The sequence below is a fragment of the Artibeus jamaicensis genome, unplaced genomic scaffold, assembly GCF_021234435.1.
Source record: "Artibeus jamaicensis isolate MK-2021 breed Jamaican fruit bat unplaced genomic scaffold, CSHL_Jam_final contig_1127, whole genome shotgun sequence".
Lineage (NCBI taxonomy): Eukaryota > Metazoa > Chordata > Mammalia > Chiroptera > Phyllostomidae > Artibeus > Artibeus jamaicensis.
The window spans coordinates 1,205,999-1,225,640 of record NW_026521219.1 but is presented as its reverse complement, the minus strand read 5'-3'; the positions used below and the strand labels follow the sequence as shown (position 1 = coordinate 1,225,640).

General features: G+C 33.7%; 1 protein-coding gene across 22 annotated transcripts in view; it reads right to left on the bottom strand.

Moving 5' to 3' along the window:
- Positions 1-19,642, bottom strand: part of RIMS1 (regulating synaptic membrane exocytosis 1) — a 425,147-nt gene that overhangs the window by 120,134 nt on the left and 285,371 nt on the right. For 6 of the 22 annotated variants that reach the window (XM_053664034.1, XM_037147279.2, XM_037147299.2 and 3 more), the window contains 10 exons: positions 19,566-19,612; positions 17,477-17,589; positions 15,537-15,667; positions 14,629-14,800; positions 14,348-14,501; positions 13,178-13,249; positions 7,913-8,069; positions 7,050-7,175; positions 5,442-5,504; positions 1,736-1,825 (listed from right to left, as the gene is read on the bottom strand). In XM_053664034.1, coding sequence (XP_053520009.1) covers positions 1,736-1,825; positions 5,442-5,504; positions 7,050-7,175; positions 7,913-8,069; positions 13,178-13,249; positions 14,348-14,501; positions 14,629-14,800; positions 15,537-15,667; positions 17,477-17,589; positions 19,566-19,612 — 1,125 coding nt within the window. The remainder of the gene's footprint in view (positions 1-1,735; positions 1,826-5,441; positions 5,505-7,049; positions 7,176-7,912; positions 8,070-13,177; positions 13,250-14,347; positions 14,502-14,628; positions 14,801-15,536; positions 15,668-17,476; positions 17,590-19,565; positions 19,613-19,642) is intronic. The other 16 variants (XM_037147306.2, XM_037147289.2, XM_037147143.2 and 13 more) reach the window with 4 other exon arrangements.

The following is a 19,642-nucleotide window of genomic DNA, read 5'->3' as shown; positions in this document are numbered from 1 at the left end:
AACGGGGGCCAGAGTTTTTCAACAGGTTGAGCTCTTTTAAGGGTGTTGCCTGGGAGAGTAAATGCGAGTACACAGGTTTTGAACCCTACGGCTGCAGAGAAATGCATGCGAGATAGCCTTCAGCAGGAGAACCGCTCTGTATTATCCAATACGGCAGCCACAACTCACATGTGGCTATGAACAAAAAGGAATGCAAAATATCTCACTAAAAGTTTTAAATTGATTGTGTGTTGAGAGGATGGTATTTCAGATATACTGGGTTAAATAAAGTATTAAAGTTAATTTTATTTTAACATCAATGCAGCAACTAGAAAGTCTGAAACTGCACACGTGGCGTGCACTGTTCCGATCCGGTGGCGCCACACTGCCTTAGCGAGGCACGCTGTGGGCGGGGATCAGTTGGGAGAGCCCACGCCCACCGACCAAATTATTGTCCCCTGGTTTTAGTGCCGACCAGAAACATAAAGGGAGATAAGGATAACTAAAAATTATTTTTCTCGCTACTCTTGTATTTATTTGGGGGGGGTAATCTATGATAAAGAAAATACAATCATTTCTATTATTCTAGAAGAGTCTATAGTCATTACAACTAAAATTCTATTACAAATGTAAAGTAATATAAAAATAGTTAGATTTCATTTTCCTATAACAAAATTTACAAATATAGAAGAGTACAAAATAAAGAAATTTTTAGTAGAATCTTACCAAAACACTAAAAAATAGGTATGTCTACCTGTATGTATTATCCCATGGTATAAATAAATATCTTATAAATAAATGAATCAGACTAGAAAAATTCCTGAAGAAAAGCTTTGAGTGGTATCTGAAGAAGTGGATTATATTAGCATGACTAAATATTTTTCTTCAGGATTTGCAGTTCGTATGCAAATTTCCACTGAATAACTTCTAATTGGAAAGTGGTAACAATTATAACCAAGACTATTAATTATAACCAAGTTTACTGGAATAGAAAGTTTCATCATAATGGAAAAACTAGCTGCTTGCAATTAGGATACAGTGTTAAAATCACTGAATACATTTAATTTAAAATTATAATTATTTACTAATCAACCAATTACAAGTTTTAAGCAAAATTACGCATATGTATGTACACATACATATATTTTTATTTATTTTTTGTGTATTTATTCTTTAAGGAATCAGTAAATTTATGGTAAACATGCCATTTTTGTTGTCAAAATATAAATTAATGCAAAACTTGATCTATATCAAAGAGTAGTTTCGTTAAAAAGGGAATACAGATGCACAGAGGAAGTATTCTATCTAAATAGAATCCTTATTTTTATTTTATGGAAGATTACTGTTAAACCTCTAAATACCATTTATCAGTGGAACTAATAGAAAAATGGTCCTCCCCTTCAAATAACTCATTGGACCTTGTAACTTATCAGCATACTGAAGGCTTCATGAGTAGTATGTAAATAAAACAACTAAACAGCAACAGAAGGAGAAAAGCTGCAGCCAGAAGCAGCTAGAAATTATATCACACCATTTGCAACAACATTCATGGAAATATGTGTATATGGACCCTTGGGTTTATCCACATACACATATCTCTCCACAGACGTGTAGAATAAGGGAGGGGAAAATGTAGACAGTTAGCAAAGTGAACATGAATGAATAAACCTGTGAGACACACATGAAACAAAACAAAGTGACTGAAAGAAATCACTAGCACAAATGACAGGAAATTAAGAAAGTCTTTATTTTATACCTTTCTCGTTCTGGTGAATGCAAACTAGTGTCTGGTCTCAAGCAGTTGGTACTAGCACTCCTAGCCCTGTCAAGGGAGGGCTGCAGTTCACTAGTGCCAGTGCATTGCATCCAGTGGTAGAAGAGAAAGACAAAGAAACAAAGAGAGGAAGACCATGTTAGAGAGTAAAGCATAAAGTAATGTCCCCTTTACATAAAATGTAGAATCACTACGATTCAGTTCGTAAGGCTGTGAAAGGGCTGACGGGATGGCAGTGCAAAATTTTGTTTAGAAAATGAAACTAAACAAAGATTATGCTTGAATTGCTTTGCATAATTTTTTTAAAAGGGTCTCAGACTGAAAAATGACACCAAATCACATCTGCTTATGAAAAAAACTAAATACAGAAAGCACTAAAACAAAAGGCCTAAAACTTCATTACCAAGAACAGATGCCACGCCAAAACAAAATGAAGGACATCAGAGGAGAAAAATTTTACAACTCAACTGTTTGGGTTCACAACACTAGACAAAGGAAGCGGAAGGTAAGATTTCCGCATGTTCTTCCCTAACTGGTGCTTCACCAGTACATCTCACCACTTTTGAGCTACAGCATTCATGGTGAGGAGGAGAGTCCTGTCTAGTCACTGATTTGGTTTGAGTACGTGCAAGCAAAAGTGAGCTCACAAATGAAAATTATCCAAAAATGAAACGGTATGGATTACTTCTGATTAAAACCAACAAGTAAAACGAGAAAAAAAGACAAAAGAACATAACCAGAATTCTGACATTTGAGTAAGATTTCATTCAGAGAAATCTACGATTCATGTTTTATCATTAAAACTATTTTTAGGTACTATTAACTCAATGTTTCTTGTGTATGATTAATTTCAAGGGAAATGTTAATGCTTTATTAGGACGTAAATTTGCTATCTTTAATAGGCAAAGGATTAGAGATTAGTTTGGGACTCACTGTTAGGACTTCTACCTGTAAATGTCCCAGTGAGAACCACTCTCTAACAAAAGCATCTTGGGCAGTCATGTTTTATAGTGCCCAATAATATGTCTGGGGCGTGGCCACACCAACATGTAGAAAACAGGAAAATATATATGAAGCACATTTATACACAGATATGAAAAAATTAGGGGGCCTATAAAGCTAAAACATTTATAGATTTTGTTTTTTTCCTCAAAATAACCACAATAATTATTTGAAGGTAGGATTAGAATAATTAAAATAGGGAATCATAGATATCTGTCTTCATAAATAAGATAATAACTCAAAATTACAGTTTAATTATTATATGAATTACCAATATTTAAATTTACTGTATAATTCCTGCTTTAATATTATACCTGCTTCCATGGAAGTAAACAACTCATAGCTCAAAGTCCTAGCCAAACACCATGGTATAATCTGTCACTGGCTATTGAGTGAGATGGGCATTATATGCAAACCAGAATATGAATTCTGATGTGGCAGAAAATGGGCAAAACAAGACCGAACTTTACTTAAATTTCTTTAAAATCAGTGAGAGTTTCTGAAATACCTATAGCACCAAGAACAAACTAGGTCCAGTTAATTAATTATTTTTTGATAATTTAATTTATGTTTCCATAAATTGCTCACTGTGAAAGTCCAGTGTTCATTTTGCCTTACACTAAATTATGATAGAAAAGGAAATGACATAGTCAGTTAGCCACAATATTTTTTGTATGGCACTACTTTCTCAGGACATATTTTATGAAAAAAACACGAGTTTGATGGTTAAGTAATGTAAGGAAGAATGGATTAAACAATATGAGAGATATCTGAATACATGACTTAAAGTTCTCTGTATATTAAATCTCCACGGAGGGGCTGTAATTTGAAGTTTTCAAAATCTATCTGAGTCACAAATTTTTTACTGGTGGAGCACCACCAGGACCAATTCCGCAGAACATACTATGAGAAAAGCCAGTTTAGTGGAAAATGTTGACTAGACATGATTTTGACTCCTTACTCTGTTATCAAATTAAAATTTATTATCACCTTTCTTTACCTGTAAAATGTGAATAATAATATTAATATCATATAATTATTGTCAGCAAATTGAGACAAAGTACATGAAATACTTAACACTGTGCTTAGTATTCAACGCAATTTATTTTCCTTGTTAACTGGAAAAGAGTAAATCCTTAAATTTTATTCTGAAAATTCCTAATTGAATATGATATAATGTATTTTGAAGATAAGATTATATAAACTGATTAAACTATTGATACATTGTATCTTATGAAATCCTGGTATTTCACCTTTAGAAGTAAAAGTAAATTTAAAAAGTATATTTAGCTATTCTAATTCGACTATTGGTGTGAGAACATCAGAAACAGCCACACACTGGGTCACAGACAGGCCACACCGGGCACCTAGTAAATGTAAAGTTTTGGGGGTTTTTGTTTTTGTTTTTACACTTACTGAGATCAAGAGGAGCATAAAGAAGTGTGAGGAAACTCTGAGTTTCTAAATAAATCATTCCTATTAATATACTATTTTTCAGGAAGAAAACTAATAGTAAGCCTGGACAGTTGAGCATTATAAGAAATGAGATGAGTTAATTTTTTAAATAGTTTTGGTTTTGTATTTTTCCCTACTCCACAAACAGAATGAATATTTCCTCATTTTTTCCTGTGACACTATAAGCAAACATGGCAATAATTATTGATAGGATTATTTTATACATATAAAAAGTTAATTCTTACTAGTATGATAATGTTTGCATTATTAAGCAGAATCACATGTTCTGAATAGACAGTAAATTTGCCCACATTTCTCCTTGCATTGCAGGTATTCTAGTTACAGCTCTTTCCTTCTCTATTCTACCTACTTTTCAATGGCCAGAACATTTAGAAGAGTTTGTCTCTGTCATTTCACTTCCTTATCTTATGCAATCCAAATTGACAACAAGTATTTACAGACTTAATTCTGAATAATCTCTAAGAGGATTTATTTTGGTTATGAAATCCAAGATGTAATGAGATTATTTAAAGTATCAGGTTCTAAGCTCCAATTTAAAGGAAACTGTTACAACCCTTTTCATTCTCATCTTTAAAGAGGCACCCTATCATTCCATGTGTCAACGAACGAGAGTTTATACCGCAGCATTTCTGAACTGGTGTGGGGTGAAGGAAGAGAGGGTTTAGAAGTTAGCAGGTCAGACCTCCTCACTGTTTTGTTTACCAAGAAGGAAATTGAAGCTCAGAAGTTAAAAATGAACTGGTAACAATTTTATTAAAGACAAACAGAATATAAACAACAGTTGATTCCAAAAGGAAATAAAAAAAAAGCTAAAACAAAGCAAACTGATAATCATGGAAACAATAACTCTGCCATGCACAGAAGATCAGACCTCTTGTGACTAGACAGGCATGTGTGTTGGGGGTGGGGTACCTACAATTTTTGTTGCAGAAATTGGTTCCTCGGTTTTAGGAATGAGAAAACAGTTCCACGGAGGCTCATCAGTCTCTGCATTTTTGAATATACAAATAGAAAAGTTGTCTGCCTGGACAAGAATTAAAATATATCTGGAAACTTTTCCAGAAGCTCCATATAAAACAGAACAAATTTTGAGTACATGGGAAAATAACTGTATGTCTTTGTGATCATACACTAAGGGAGAGACGGAAGAGTAGCAGAATGGAGAGAGAGTCATCACACACAGTCACCGTTACCAGATCCCTGTATTTACCTGGTAGTATGTAGGCATTCTGCACTTCGTCCTCGTTTTGCTCTGGGCAGCATAAGAAGCTCACTGCACAGACAGGATGGGTGGTGAGTGAAACAGATAAATTATGGGCATTAAATGACATGGGATATGCCAATGGTATGCCGATGAAAACATGAAAAGGGAAGAAACCAGATTGTCTGCACTAGCATTCTTGCTTGAAAGATTAAACAAAAACATGACAATATTTTAAAAAATGTAAACAATAAAGTACACATTGCGGTCAAAGTCCTAGCTGTTGTTGATTTGTTCTCATATTTCGAAGTGATTTTACAGATTGTTAAAACAAAATGAAACCAAATCTTCCCCAAATAAGATGTAGAAATCTATTTCCAATTCTAAACACTTGGGTTACTTTAATCATCTTTGAAAAGCTTATAAACCTGACCTTTCTAATACGAATGGGAACCCTAATTTTTTTATTTCTTTTAAGCAACTTAAAGCATGATAGTTTTCTTGGCTTTTATAGCCACTGAAAACACTGCATCATGTATTATGTTTCTCCTTAGCAAACCAAAAGTATACTTCACTAAGACTGCTTTATTTTAAATAGATACTTTAACACATTCAAATTAATTCCACTCTAATGAAGGTCCTGGTTGAGAAGTCCTTCTTCTCCCCCCTCACCTAAATCCATGGAGGCCGCAGTGAATGTTGGCAAAGTGGTCCTCGTTCAGCTCGACTCAAGCTGAGCAGTGTGGAATCCTATTCCTCAGAGAAGTTTCTGTCTCTGTACCTAATTGAACTTCTCTCTCTGAAGGTCATTGCACCACGTCCCCCAGGAGGATGACAGGGAGGTAAGAAGCTCTACTCAAGTTTTGTGTCCTTAACTACATGGTAAAACAATCAGTTGTTTAGCACACCTCCCATTTCCCTACTCCTCCCTGAGAACTTCTCCACTTTAAAAAGCCAGAAGAGAATATTCAACACAGAAGGTATTACATAAAGTTAAATCATGTCCTGAGATGGGGTCAGGCATATTACTGTAGACATGTGGGTAGTCTGAAAACAGAGGCTGTGAGCATACAGAACAAGGGTTACCATGTAAATTTTTGGTAGTTGGGTCCGGGAAGTAGTTTTTCATAAAAAAAGAAATCCCTCTTAATATTTTCTACTTTATAGACACTTTATAGAAATATATTTTGTAAAAAGTAGGTATAGAAAAATATTACTGATGTTCTTACAAAAACTCTGCAACATTGTCTGCCTTTCAGATGACCTGTATCCAAAACTTTTAGTAACCAAATTCACAATTTTATAATTGTATAAATCACAATCCAAAGTCTACAATCCACAAAATATAAAATATTTGACAATTGCTTATGTAGCCTCACTTCCATAATTTAAGATAGTATCTAAGTCAACAATAAACTGTACATTTGAAACTATTTAAACATACATTTTGATTTTTTCTTAAATTGCTTATATTAGTTAGCCAAGTTGTTCCTTGAGAAAAATTCAGTTTTGAGTGATGAACTACTTTTACTTTCAAACGTACTATACCAAAATACCTATCGTGCATTCAAGCAGAGCACAAAATGTATAATGTTAAGATCGTCATGTAAACAATACCTGTCTTGTTCAGATAAATACTGACTGTCCACGTCTCTGGACCTGTGATCAACTGGGATTCTAGAGGCATCATGGTGTCTGGTTGGAGAACGTGACCTTCTTGTTGGATGAATTTCATCTAAACTCCTAAAATGATTACAAAAAATCATGTGCGTCAAAGTGGATCAACTTCCCAAAGCAACTGGGCAGATTAACAGGGAAGAACTGACAGTAACTGGCAAGCAACCGGCACAGCCAGAAAAGTGCTGGCATCACAACCAAATAACTATTTCATCAATGACTGTCTTTCTTCTTTATGAACATGCTGCCTGTGCTGCATTTCTCGAATCTCCTTTGCATCTCTATCAAAAAAGGACCACAGTTGTCATCTGCTTATTTGATTAAAATTTCAGAAATGTATTTCAGGGCAAGAAAAAATGGAGCACTACCTTACTTACGTGTTACACACTTTTCTAAGCATTGAAAATGCTTCAAAGGTACAATCCTCAATGTCTTAAAAATACCACTTAATCTCATTCTGTTGCCACTTCTCTCCACAAATCTGACTCATTATCATACAATTCCTCATAACAGGAGAGAAAACTAGCAAACAGAATCCAAAAACGGTGCTCAGGACATAAACTTCTTCCAGTCCTTGGGAAATATCTTGAAATTAATGAACAGCATGTTGTATAGAACAGAATGCTGAGATTAAAGAACAGAATGTTGTGTAGTGAAAGAGAGGTATTTTGCCTACAAATAATCCTGAAAAAAATAACTTGATCGCTCTAATCATTATTTCATTTTGTTTAGAAGCTTGCGATAGTTCACAGTGTTACAATAAAAAAGTGCTGGTGGAACACGAAGTCCGTTTCAAAGCCTACCTCTGTAATGGCACATTTGGTAAACGTGAGCGCGGCCTTCCCTGATCATCGCCGCGATGAGGAGACACCGAGCGTGAACGGTGATGAGTTGTTCTTTGCTGTTCTGGCACAGTTAACGTTGTAGATTTACCTTCTCTAGCACTAGGCCTATAACCTACTGGCAAGAGTACACACAAAAAATTAGTCAGTATTCTATAATGTAAATGCTAATGTGGAGATACCAAATTATATCTAAAGCAGCCACTGACCTACTAAGGTAAATGACATGCAATCAGTATTATTAGCTTTATCTTTGAAACTATGAAGTATACGTACATAGGGTGTAACATATACATGCAGAAGAACAGGTTACAGTTTGGCTTAAAGGTACCATGAAGATACTGAATATAATAAATATGATAGTTAATGTCTCAGACATTATGATGTGTTAGGATACTATTTTAATTTTAAAAATGAACGAGTTAATGATTTTTATAGCAACACAAATCAAGCAGTTGACAGTGAACGATAGTTAATATAAAAGTCAATGCTTAGAAGCTTGGTGTCTCTTTCAATGTTATTTGAATTTTTCTTCCCAAGGATAAATTATTTTAGTTGAACTTCACATGGTTTTGCTAATAAAAAATGAAAATGTTATAGTTCTGATTTTAATTAACAAAAAAGAATAGCAGGTCTTCACTATTACAAATTTTGATTGTGAATTTTGCAAATCATAAATATACTGCAAATTTCCAATTAAAATATTATATTGGTAGAGATGAATATAACAATAATGCAACAGAATTAACTCTCCCAATGAAACAATCATCAAATCTACCCAAGACTTCTGAAAGTTATCCCACAAATGTTAGTATTAACATAATTAAGTTAATACAGTTAACACAATCTCAATTAAAAGTAAATTCTAAAAGTTACTCCATTTATATTATCTTTGATTTGAAGATAAACCAATAATCTCAAATCCATATTAAGTTTAATTAAATTTTTTAACAAGGTCACTGTATTTTATTAAAGGTAAAATTAAAAAAGTCTCTGGGCAAAAGAAAAAATAATTGTATTTGCAACTACATAAAATGTCTATCAACCATGAAAACACTAAATTTAATTGGGCAGCTTTGAAATGTCCATTCATTTATTGCCAACTCCATTATTTTTAAAATATGCCATGAAGCACCATTATTCAAGACAGACTAACATTTTTCATCAAAATAAATTTTTTAGTTTTGATGAAAATAAAATTTTCATGTTTACTTTTTATGATTGTATGACCTTCTGACTAAGCTTAACTGAGAAGCAAGGTCTTTAAACATTTCATAAAGTGCAATTTGACAATATTGAGAGCAAAGAAGTTCAACCATTTTGTTGCTTTCTAAAAATACCCATATAATGACCAAATAATATAACCATAAATGTTACAATTTTATATACTTTAATTTTATAATGAAAATAATAGCACTTAAGCTATTATTTTGAGTCTCGTGTATAAATGTTTCTGTTGTTCAGATGTATAAATTGTAATATTAAGTAGAAAAGAGACCAATTAAGTTTATAGCTAGCAAAATAAGTTTGCTAGCTGTATATCTCAATGAGTATTCAAGGTATATGAATAGAATTTCCCAATGCGGTATAATTAATTACTATGAAATAACTAAAAAATTTTAGTTATCTTGTTGTTGTTAAAAGGATATAATTAATTTTTGTCTTGGGCTCTGTGTATTTACATTGAAATTAATGCCTTTTAAATCCTACCTTAATGTGTGTACATAGTTCTTCATCTGCTTTTTAAAAATTATTTGCTTTTGTTCATATTTAATTTATTGTTGACAACATGTACTCTACCTTCAGAAAAAGGTGGGAGAGGATTGCTTTTGTATGCATATTGCAGTGTTTCAACTGGCTCAAAGTTAGAAGTTAAAGGTTTTTTTTTTCCATTTTCTGAATTTGCATAATGCTCTGAAAAGCTGAGGTTGCCAGATGTCTTGCCTAAGATTTGGGTATTATGTATACAGTTATTTTTACTCTTCTTAAGCAGCTAAAATTACTTATTTTAAATAGCAATGAAGCTATGATAACTATAGTTAATAAGATGTAGTTTTGTAGGCATCAATTGCTCTTAGAACCTCAGATTCACTCAGTGGAGAAAGTTTATACATCAAACAAGAGCAGGAAACTCTATGAGTCAAAGAAAAGTCAAGGTAATAGAAACTTTAAGGGGCAGTTGCAATAGAACATTTAAATGAAGCTTCTGAACTTCTGTAGAACACATACAACCAGACACTTGCCTGAGTATATTAAACGTATGTAGAACTGCATCTACAACTAAATAGATATCTCTTCACATTAGATGCTAGGAAATGTATCGTAATTGACCTCTACAAGTATATGAGTATGTGTCAACACACTTGTTCATTAATGTATCACCTCACTTTATCTTATCTTCCTGCCCTTATTCTAGCAACACTTATCTTTCCTCTTTATTTAAAAGGTATGTATAACACTGAGTGGCTTGCTGTATCATATTTGCCACACATATATATCTTCAGAAGGTAAAATATATTCATTTTGGATCAATGCAGAGTACAGCTGAAAATGTAAATTGCATTATCTCCTTATCAATTTATAAAGAGACAGCCAAAGCATAAAATATTAATTATTGTTTATGTAATTTATTAGTTATATTCTATTCAAAGTTTGCCTCAGTGCATTTCAAATGCTAAATAAAAATGAATATTTGAAGTGATAATTTAGATATAGCTTTTATGTGATAAAAGAAATTATACAGTTTGCAAGTACTGCATGGTCTATTTCAGCATGGAAAGTAAATACACAGAATTCAGTGTTCTATAGAATATACAGAATTCAATATACAGAACTCAGTATACAGAATTAGGGTGTCCAAGCACTAATTCCACCTTTAGTGGGTCTCATGACCCCCATTTTGGCTGTTGTCCATGGGGCCTTTCAGGAAAAGAAGAAGGAACATACCATTTTAGTCCTTACTGAATTGGTCATTTATTAATTCATTCATTCACTATCCTGCCTAAGTATAAAATACATGAAATTCTAGGTGAATAAATATAAGGATCACCTATAAAAGTAAGTTCTATTTAGATGAGTTGGTAACAACATTAAAGCTGATTAACAGCCAAGATTCTTTCTTGTTAGGTTCCACAACTTTCCTACAGGAATCGTCTGATTCTTACTTAAATCTGTCCATGGATTCAATATACAAATACTTTTTTTCTTCAACTTAAAAAAATTTCATTAAATTGTGCTTTAAAATTTCTGTGGACGATGTGCCTAATTATTATGGTATTTTCTGAAATAAACACAAAGAAAAAAAACAAATAAGGGGGGGAATGGGACAACTGAAATAGCATAATCAATAAAATATATTTTTAAAAAAGAAGCAAAAAAACCCCAAATAGTAAATGTTAGCCACTATCATCCAAGCTCAGTTACAACTGTCGCCAGTGGTCTGCTATCCGAGAGTAACACCTAAGCACACAGGGTGCACACCACCAGGCTTACTGGTTTTAGAAATACTTTTTACTTTAATAAAGTGATAATACAATATATTCTCTAAATTATAGAAACAAATAAAATCTAATTTTAGAGAACTCTATAATGTTCTTAGTTTTAATGAGTTTTATGTATCTCTCCAAATTGTGAATTTAGTCACTAGTGTGAAATCTATTAATTTTGCCAAAACAACTGCCCTCAAATCAAGTGCATCCATATATATGAGAAATTACATAAATTAAGGAGACATATGTCAACACTGTCCTAAAGAAATGCCTTTAATAAAATCTTATGTATATATATGCCTCAAGACTTTCTGTTTAATTTCTTCTTATTTTGATTTTTTTTTACTTTGTATTAGCCAATCAAGGAAGTAGTACAGGAGTTGAGCAAGGAAAATAAGCCTGTACTGCTTGGTTTTACATATTTTCTGACAAAAGGGTCAGATGAGAAACAGATTTGAACTCCACAATGTCACAAAAAATACTACTAACTGATATGACAAAAAGATGTTAACTTAAAATGGATCTTGAATCTCTCTAAAGCATTTCTTTATTTTAAAACATATGAGGTCTGTCCAGAAAAAGTCCAGCCATCAATAATATAATGAGAACAGTTTGTGTGACATTAGTGTAACCTGGACGCCAAGGAGGGTGGACTGGAATGTGCATGCGTGAACTTCAAAGAATTCACTGTACTTGTCGTCAGTGGGGTGGTAGATGCTGTTGAGTGAGCACATGTACTGTCTGGCCATCGCATTAAAAATGACCGAGTAAGTAGAGAAACAAACCTGCAACAAATTTTGAGTTAAGCTTGAACATTCCTCTGTGGAAACTATTCAGATGATTCAGAAGGCCACAGCTATAGGCAGCTAGTGAATGGCAGCTTCATCATGACAATGTGTCCGCTTATACATTACATCTAGTACAGAGTATTTTGATGACACATCAAATCTCCCAGGTGACTCAGCCCCCTCACAGCCCAGATTTGGCATCTGCAACTTCTGGTTTTTCCCAAAACTAAAATCACCTTTGAAAGGGAAGAGATTTCAGAGTTTTGATGAGATTCAGGAAAATATGATGGGGCAGCTGATGGTGACTAGGAGAACTGTGTGAGGTCCCAAGGTGCCACCTTTGAAGGGGACTGAGGCATTATTGTTCTATGTGCAGTTTCTTGTTTCCTGTATCTTCTTCAATAAATACATGGCTGGATACCTTCTGGACAGACCTCATAAATACACACTCTAATTTTAATCAGTGGTAAACACATCACAAAAGCATTAGAAGTTAAGCCATGCCACATGCAGTTTTAAACCCTGCCATGCACCTTTCTCAGCATATTCCATGGAGGGCTACATTATTTTCAGAAACCAGGGAAGAATAATCATAGATATACAATATAAAACACAAGAGAACAGAATTTTATTTAATAAAATTAACCATATCCTTTCACAATGAAATTCATGTTTTCACTTATGCTCATAGCATTGTGAAATAATGATTTTAACCTAGCTAGCAACGCTTCAGGCAGAACCTAAGTTAAATAAGTGGGGATGTTAATGAATAGTTGCTAGTCAATTTTAAACTTCTGTGGTAATTTGGAACACAAGTCACCATGGAATAATATAATACTGATTTATCTGTGCTGTATCTCCAGTTCAGTATCCCAAAGAAGTCTGGAAATTGACAGTGAAAACAAGCATAGAAACACAGCGAAGCAGGGCCATGCTCTTCACCCACGCACCTGGAGGAACTACTCCAATACCATCATCAACCTCATAATCTGAGATGTCACTATCACTGATTCGCTGAGATCCTGTACAACGGTAAGGCAAACAGATACCTCTGTATCTCGTTGGGTTATGAAATGTAAATGACATGGTCACAGTTCTTAAAAATCCAGCTAATACAATTACTACTAAATACTTTTGAATAAGAATCATACAATGTAAATGATCAGCAGACTTTTAAAGGAATGTTTGTTCTCCAAGGATAGCATTTTCTAGGTATTTCCTCCATAAAATCACTGAAGACTTAACAGAAGGAAAGGGACTTCATAAAATAAGATTTTGACTTTTTGATTTCTTTTTTAATTCAAGCATTATGCTAAAAGCCTATGGCAAAGTGTGTACACTGCTTCCCACCCAGGTAAGTGCCCTCCCTCCTCTGCAGTTCAGGGAGGATGGGGCTGAGTGGAGAGGTTCAAAGAAACCTTTCTTGGCTGGAGCTCTATTGAGCTCATATTATTGAAAGGACATCAGGGCCCTTTATAAAATATGTATGTTTAGCCTTCAAAATTAGCCATTATATGCATTAAACATTAATACTGAGGAAATGCTTGGTCATAGAAGCACTAACATGAAATATTTAATTATATGAGGCAAAAAAAAAAACTTGGTTCTAGTTTACCAAAATGATGCTTCTAAGTTTCAGTTACTGAATTAGGATTTAGTCATAGCTCAAAAGTTAATGGGTATGAAAACAAAGTAGTTTGTCCCAATCACTAGATGAATAACAATAAACATAGTTTACTTTTTAAAATTTTTATGAAAAATAATACTAAAATAACTAAGAACCATAAAGTTATTAAGAAGTTGCTACTTACATGTAACAATCAATAATGACAAAAATTACTCTATCAGTTAATCAATTAACAACTGAATCAGTATTGGGCAGAGAATTATAATTCATAGTTTTTCAACTTCCAGCTCTGGTATTACTCTGTTATGCTGTATATACTACTTTCATTTGGGAAAATGTAGAAAATACTTTTGCCAGGTCTCTTTCTATAAATGAATACTTTTGCAATATTCTGATTTCTAACAAACATTTAAAAACAGTATCTTGAAGTTAATCTCTAAATAGATCATCACAATATAATTATCTCTGGTAACTAAAAAGACCTTGAACCTACTTTGTAGTTTTTTGCTGGAGCTTTCTCCATGAATGTGTCGCCTTGGCATGAAAGGTGATGGCTGAGGCAGAGGTAGTGAAGATTCATCATGTGTCTGAAGTTTGTACCAATGTGGTTCATCATCTAAAAGGGCCGTCTCCAATTCTATGAGAATCTGAAAGGGCAGTTCTCGAATTAAATGAAGTGCATTTGCCAAAACATAATATAAAAGGTGATCATAATTAATGCACATCACAAATCTTCAATAAGCAGTAGACTTGAATCTTTATAATATACATCACCTCTCCAAGAAATTCACTCTCTTCTTCTTGTACTCTGGGTTGGTCCCACACCGTTATTTCTAACATTCGTTCTCTAAAATCTCTACGATGTACATGCGAATAGACAAAAGTTTGATTCCATTTTGGTTCTAGTACTTTCTTTACTGTTTTGGTCCTCCTTTTACTTTTATCACTGAAAAATAAGTATGCTGTGTAAATGAAAGAGCAAAAACAAGTATATGCTGCCATCTACTGTAGTTACATGTAATATTGCTATTGGGGTTTTTACTATTTATTTATTTTATTGTTGATAAGTCACAGTTGTCCCACCCCTTCCCCTGCCCTTCCCCCACCCAACAGTCAGTCCCCACCCCAAGGTCTGTGCCCATCATTCCTCTATTCATGTTCTTTGACTTGCCCCTTCCCATTATTTCCCCTATTATCCCTCTCCTGTCCTGATCACTACCTTTAATTCATATCTTTTAACATAAAAGTCTAAAAAGACTGTAGAGTTTAATACTACTTTAGTTTTAATTACAATGTAAACAGCAGTTATGATTATAGGTAAACATATACAAAGGTGTACTCTAAACGATGTGTAGCTATCAAAGACTAATAGATATATAACTGAGTCAATGAAAATTTTGAAACTTAGCAGATTATTTAAAAAATATAAGGTTTGAGGGCATGTTTTTCAGGGATAATGAATAGGTTATTCTCTCAAGAGAATTACCTATTAAACTTTAAAACTATCGCAAGTGTATACTTATATTCACACTCATCAAAATGTATAAATGTGTGTACTTTTTGGCATAACAATTTTACCTCAATACATCTTTACAAAATAAGTTAAACTGCATTCCAGAAAGGAACGTCTGCCTTTTCTATTAGTAAAGATTTTTGCATAGTTTTCTACAATTATTCACTACCTTCTATCTGGAAGAAAATACATTTTTACATAGGGATTCCGGGGGCGCCCGTCTACTCTAGAAGGCAGGTCTGCTGCTTGCAGGACGTTTACAATCAGCTGGTGCCCCACTTTATCGTACCACAGTTTCACCTGGGAGCGAGGAAGAGAGGAATTATTTGTAAAGATCATAAGGTATAATCTTACAAAAAATACTGAAGTTATTTTTGAATTGTTAAATTTCAATACAATTTATTGACATTATTTCTGAAAAGAATACCAGTTTGAAAGCAAAACTACTTAGAACTTGACTTCCATCTTATGCATTATACAGAAATTACAACTGGTAGAACTGCAATGTTATACTTTCTTAAACCAGTCACATTATGAAAATAAAATTAAGATAAAAATTTTATAAAACAGTAAGGGAAGGAAGGAGCATCGAAATTTATCCTTGCCTTTAAGTGCTAAATGCAAATGTTTGGTGATTATAAGTGTTTGATGACTACACTTTGCATAAATGCACTTTACAGTATCATAGATAGATTAAATGAGACTTGAGGTTAGGAACAATATATACAGGTGAGTTGGAGAAAATCAGGAAACATGTGTGCTTGTTTCCTGTTTTACACCAGGTACTGCTGTTTACTGGTTTTTTTTGTCCTATGATTTTCATAATTAATCTATTAAAGATTAATTTTCATGAAAGAAAGGGAAAGGAACAAAGGAACATGCAATACGCAAATGATGCCTTTGAACTAAGCAAAGACCAAGTGATGGTATTTTTGCTAAGATTTCATGAAAGTCTGAATAGAGAAAAATGGGAAAATGATACACGGAGTCTATTGTTAGACTCCTAAGAACCAGAACTGCCCCAGCCAATAATAGTATTCGTACTGGCTGTGGACAATTTAACTTTGATTTTGCTTTAAAAATTTAGAAGTCAGTTCTGGTTTTATGATTAAATAAGAACTATGAGCCTAAGTTGTTTAGTGGGTATATACTAAAACATATTTAAGACTGATGATAAGCAGATAAGCTAATTTACCGTGGGACTGGTTTCTGAGAGTAAGGGTAAGATTAAGGATTCAAACCTGGATCTGTAGAAATCTGTATCTCTGTTCCCAATTAATGTCAGAGATGTGTTTTTCATAAAACCAAGATGGATTTTTCCCTCTTAAATAATATATAGAGTGTACGCATAATTCATACACACAACAAAAATAAAAAGATGGCAGGGTAGCTAAAACAAACTCAAAAGACTCTACAAAGATATTCAATCTACTAAAAACAGAAGTTAAAACCAAGAAAGGTTTTTAAAAATAACAGCAAAACAGACTATAGAAATCCACATTTTAATAATGAAGCTAAAGATCAACCAGTATGTATAGAATAATTTAAAGCAAGATTTTCTTTATACAAATGTCCAGAATTCCACCATAATCTAGAGATATGAGTTTTCATGTTAGTCACAGTTTCTTCATCTCAGATTTTCACAGATCATAGACAAAGCAATGGTGAGGGGAGCTACAGCTTTTTCAGAGTAACAGCAGCATGAAAAGATTTACCAAATGTCTTAAGAAGTCATATAATATTTTAAATTTAAATGTTTCAGTCTCTAGGCTCACAAGGTTGTTCAGTAAATAGAACACAACTTTTTACGTTCATTATGTCTAACCAAACACCTCAGAAACTTTTGTTTAACGGACAAAATATAATGGATATTTTATTTACTTACTTATCACTTAATGTTCAGAACATCTGGCAAATTATAAGCACTCAATAAATATGTGAACAAAGGAATAATCTAATAATGCATCAAATATTGATGTGCTTGTAGATTATGGTGTTAAGTGGCTATGAATATCTCATGAGCTTCAAAGAAAGCCATACATTTTTTAAGACAGACTCAGAACAGAGAGCAAATACTAATGGTCTTCAACATGTACAAAAAATCCGTACAGAAAGTTGTCCTGGTAAGACTTGCGGGGCATCTTTTAGAGCTCCAGGACTTGTCGGAGAAATAACAGAAATGGAAGGCCTTTCCATCTTCTGAGATTCAAAAGAACTTGAACCTAAAATGAGAAAAAAAATTACGTAATTTTCAGTAACATATACGCAACATGTATGGGGAATAAAGACGTTTTTAGAAAATGCTAAATGCACATTATTTGTATAAAACCATAATTAAATATCAACAATAACAGCAGAGTCTACTTTCAATTGGATAGTTGTAGAAAGTTATCATGTTCTTATATGATTAATTGCCTATTTTATGAGATAATCAGATATTTTATTTATTTGCTTCAGTTTTTAAGTACTGATTTTCTTCAGTACTTATTGGGAGGCAATTGTTGTTCAGTTTAGGCTCTTGCATAACATCACATATCGATCAAAATCTTCACACCTTTAAGGATAAGAAAGATGGTACCAGTTATGTCGATTATATTGGCTAAAGGATCATTTGTTATGAACTATCCTGAAATTAAAATGAATGCATGTATAATATAACTTATGAGTAAATGTAAGCCTGGAATTCATCATTGTTTTAAACTAAGATTTACCATATATCTCAGTTTAGCTCTTACAAATGAATCTCTTGAAAGTCTGAGAATGCTTTAACCATTCACAAGTGATTTGCTTCACCTTCCTGTGAAGGAGGCTGGCTCTCTGTTCAGCCACACAGCCACTCAGTGAGGCCCTTTCCCCTCTTTTTCACATAAAAATTCTCACTTCCCAAGTCACTGTTTGAGTATACCCTGACACAACCAGCAGTACAGGGTGTCTGTTTAATGCTGTTGCTCCAGAAGTATAACCTTGAACCCACAGCCATTCAGAACTTAGCTTTACTGGTAAAACACTAATTGCAGAGCACTGCCTGAGGATATGCTCTCCAGACATTATTTTTCTATATATGTAAATTAAGTCTACATTAAGCCATATAGCATCATTCTGTGCCATCCAAAGACTTTTAAGTATGAGAAACTGCTATAAAAGCTTTGTTAACTACTATGTCTCTTTTATCAAGTATCCATCTGTAAGATATTTTGTTCTTGGGTCTCAGTACAAGAAAACTGTTGCTTTTAATAATCAGTTTGTTTTTAATAGAGCAGTTAATTCTTAATTAGTACCAACACTATAAATTATGTAATCAGTCCCATTTCCATCTGTATACTGGTTATCAGGAAGCTCAAAACCAAACCTGGGTCCATCTCTAGCAGGTACGCACAACATGATGGTATGCATTTGATACACTAACCCCTGGGTGCTTGTTTATCACACTCATGTTTTCTGCCTCCTTATAACCACCACCTGTTGTTTTCCCCTTACACCACCATGTATTTCTAATTTCTACAAACCGGGTTATACAATAACACTTGGTGATCAAACACAAGTATTATTAATTTAATACCACTCTACAGCAAAGTAAATATTTGGGTCACTTCCACATTTGCATTGAAAACTTCATTACTTGTCAATAATTTATTGCATATATTGCCATCTTCTCTCATCTGGAGTCTCTCGAATGCCCATGTAGATATTTCAACCTCTGGACTCACTGCCCCATGACCCAGTCATACCCACTGAACTTTACCTCTACTCCACCCACTCACTTCCATGGTCACACCTAACACTGCTGTGGTGCAGAAAATTATGTGTTAATGGGCCTGTTTCCTTCACCGGACTGCTAATGAGACTAACTATCAAACTGAACAACCCAATATCACACTAAATTTCAATGTACAGCAAATGGAACTGTTACTGGTATAACAGCTGAGATCTGTGAGTATCCTGACTCATGATTCAGAAGGGTACTACTGCCAGCAAAGATTTTTGTATAGACACACCGACACACGAAGTACAAAAAGAAAACAGAGTGAAATTTCTTTGGGTTTCCAATGAGTGTCATAGTTGCCAACTTCCAATATCATTGCAGATGACCCTGCTATAGGAATACCAATTCACCTATATAAAATAACTAGAGAAAATAATCAATATTCATCAATTCCAATCAATACATGTCACTACAACAAGGAAATCTTATACTCACTGGACTCCAGAGGAGGATGAGAGCTCTCAGGAATCCGTGGAATGTCACTGAAAGAAACAGTGTCCCGTGAAAATCCC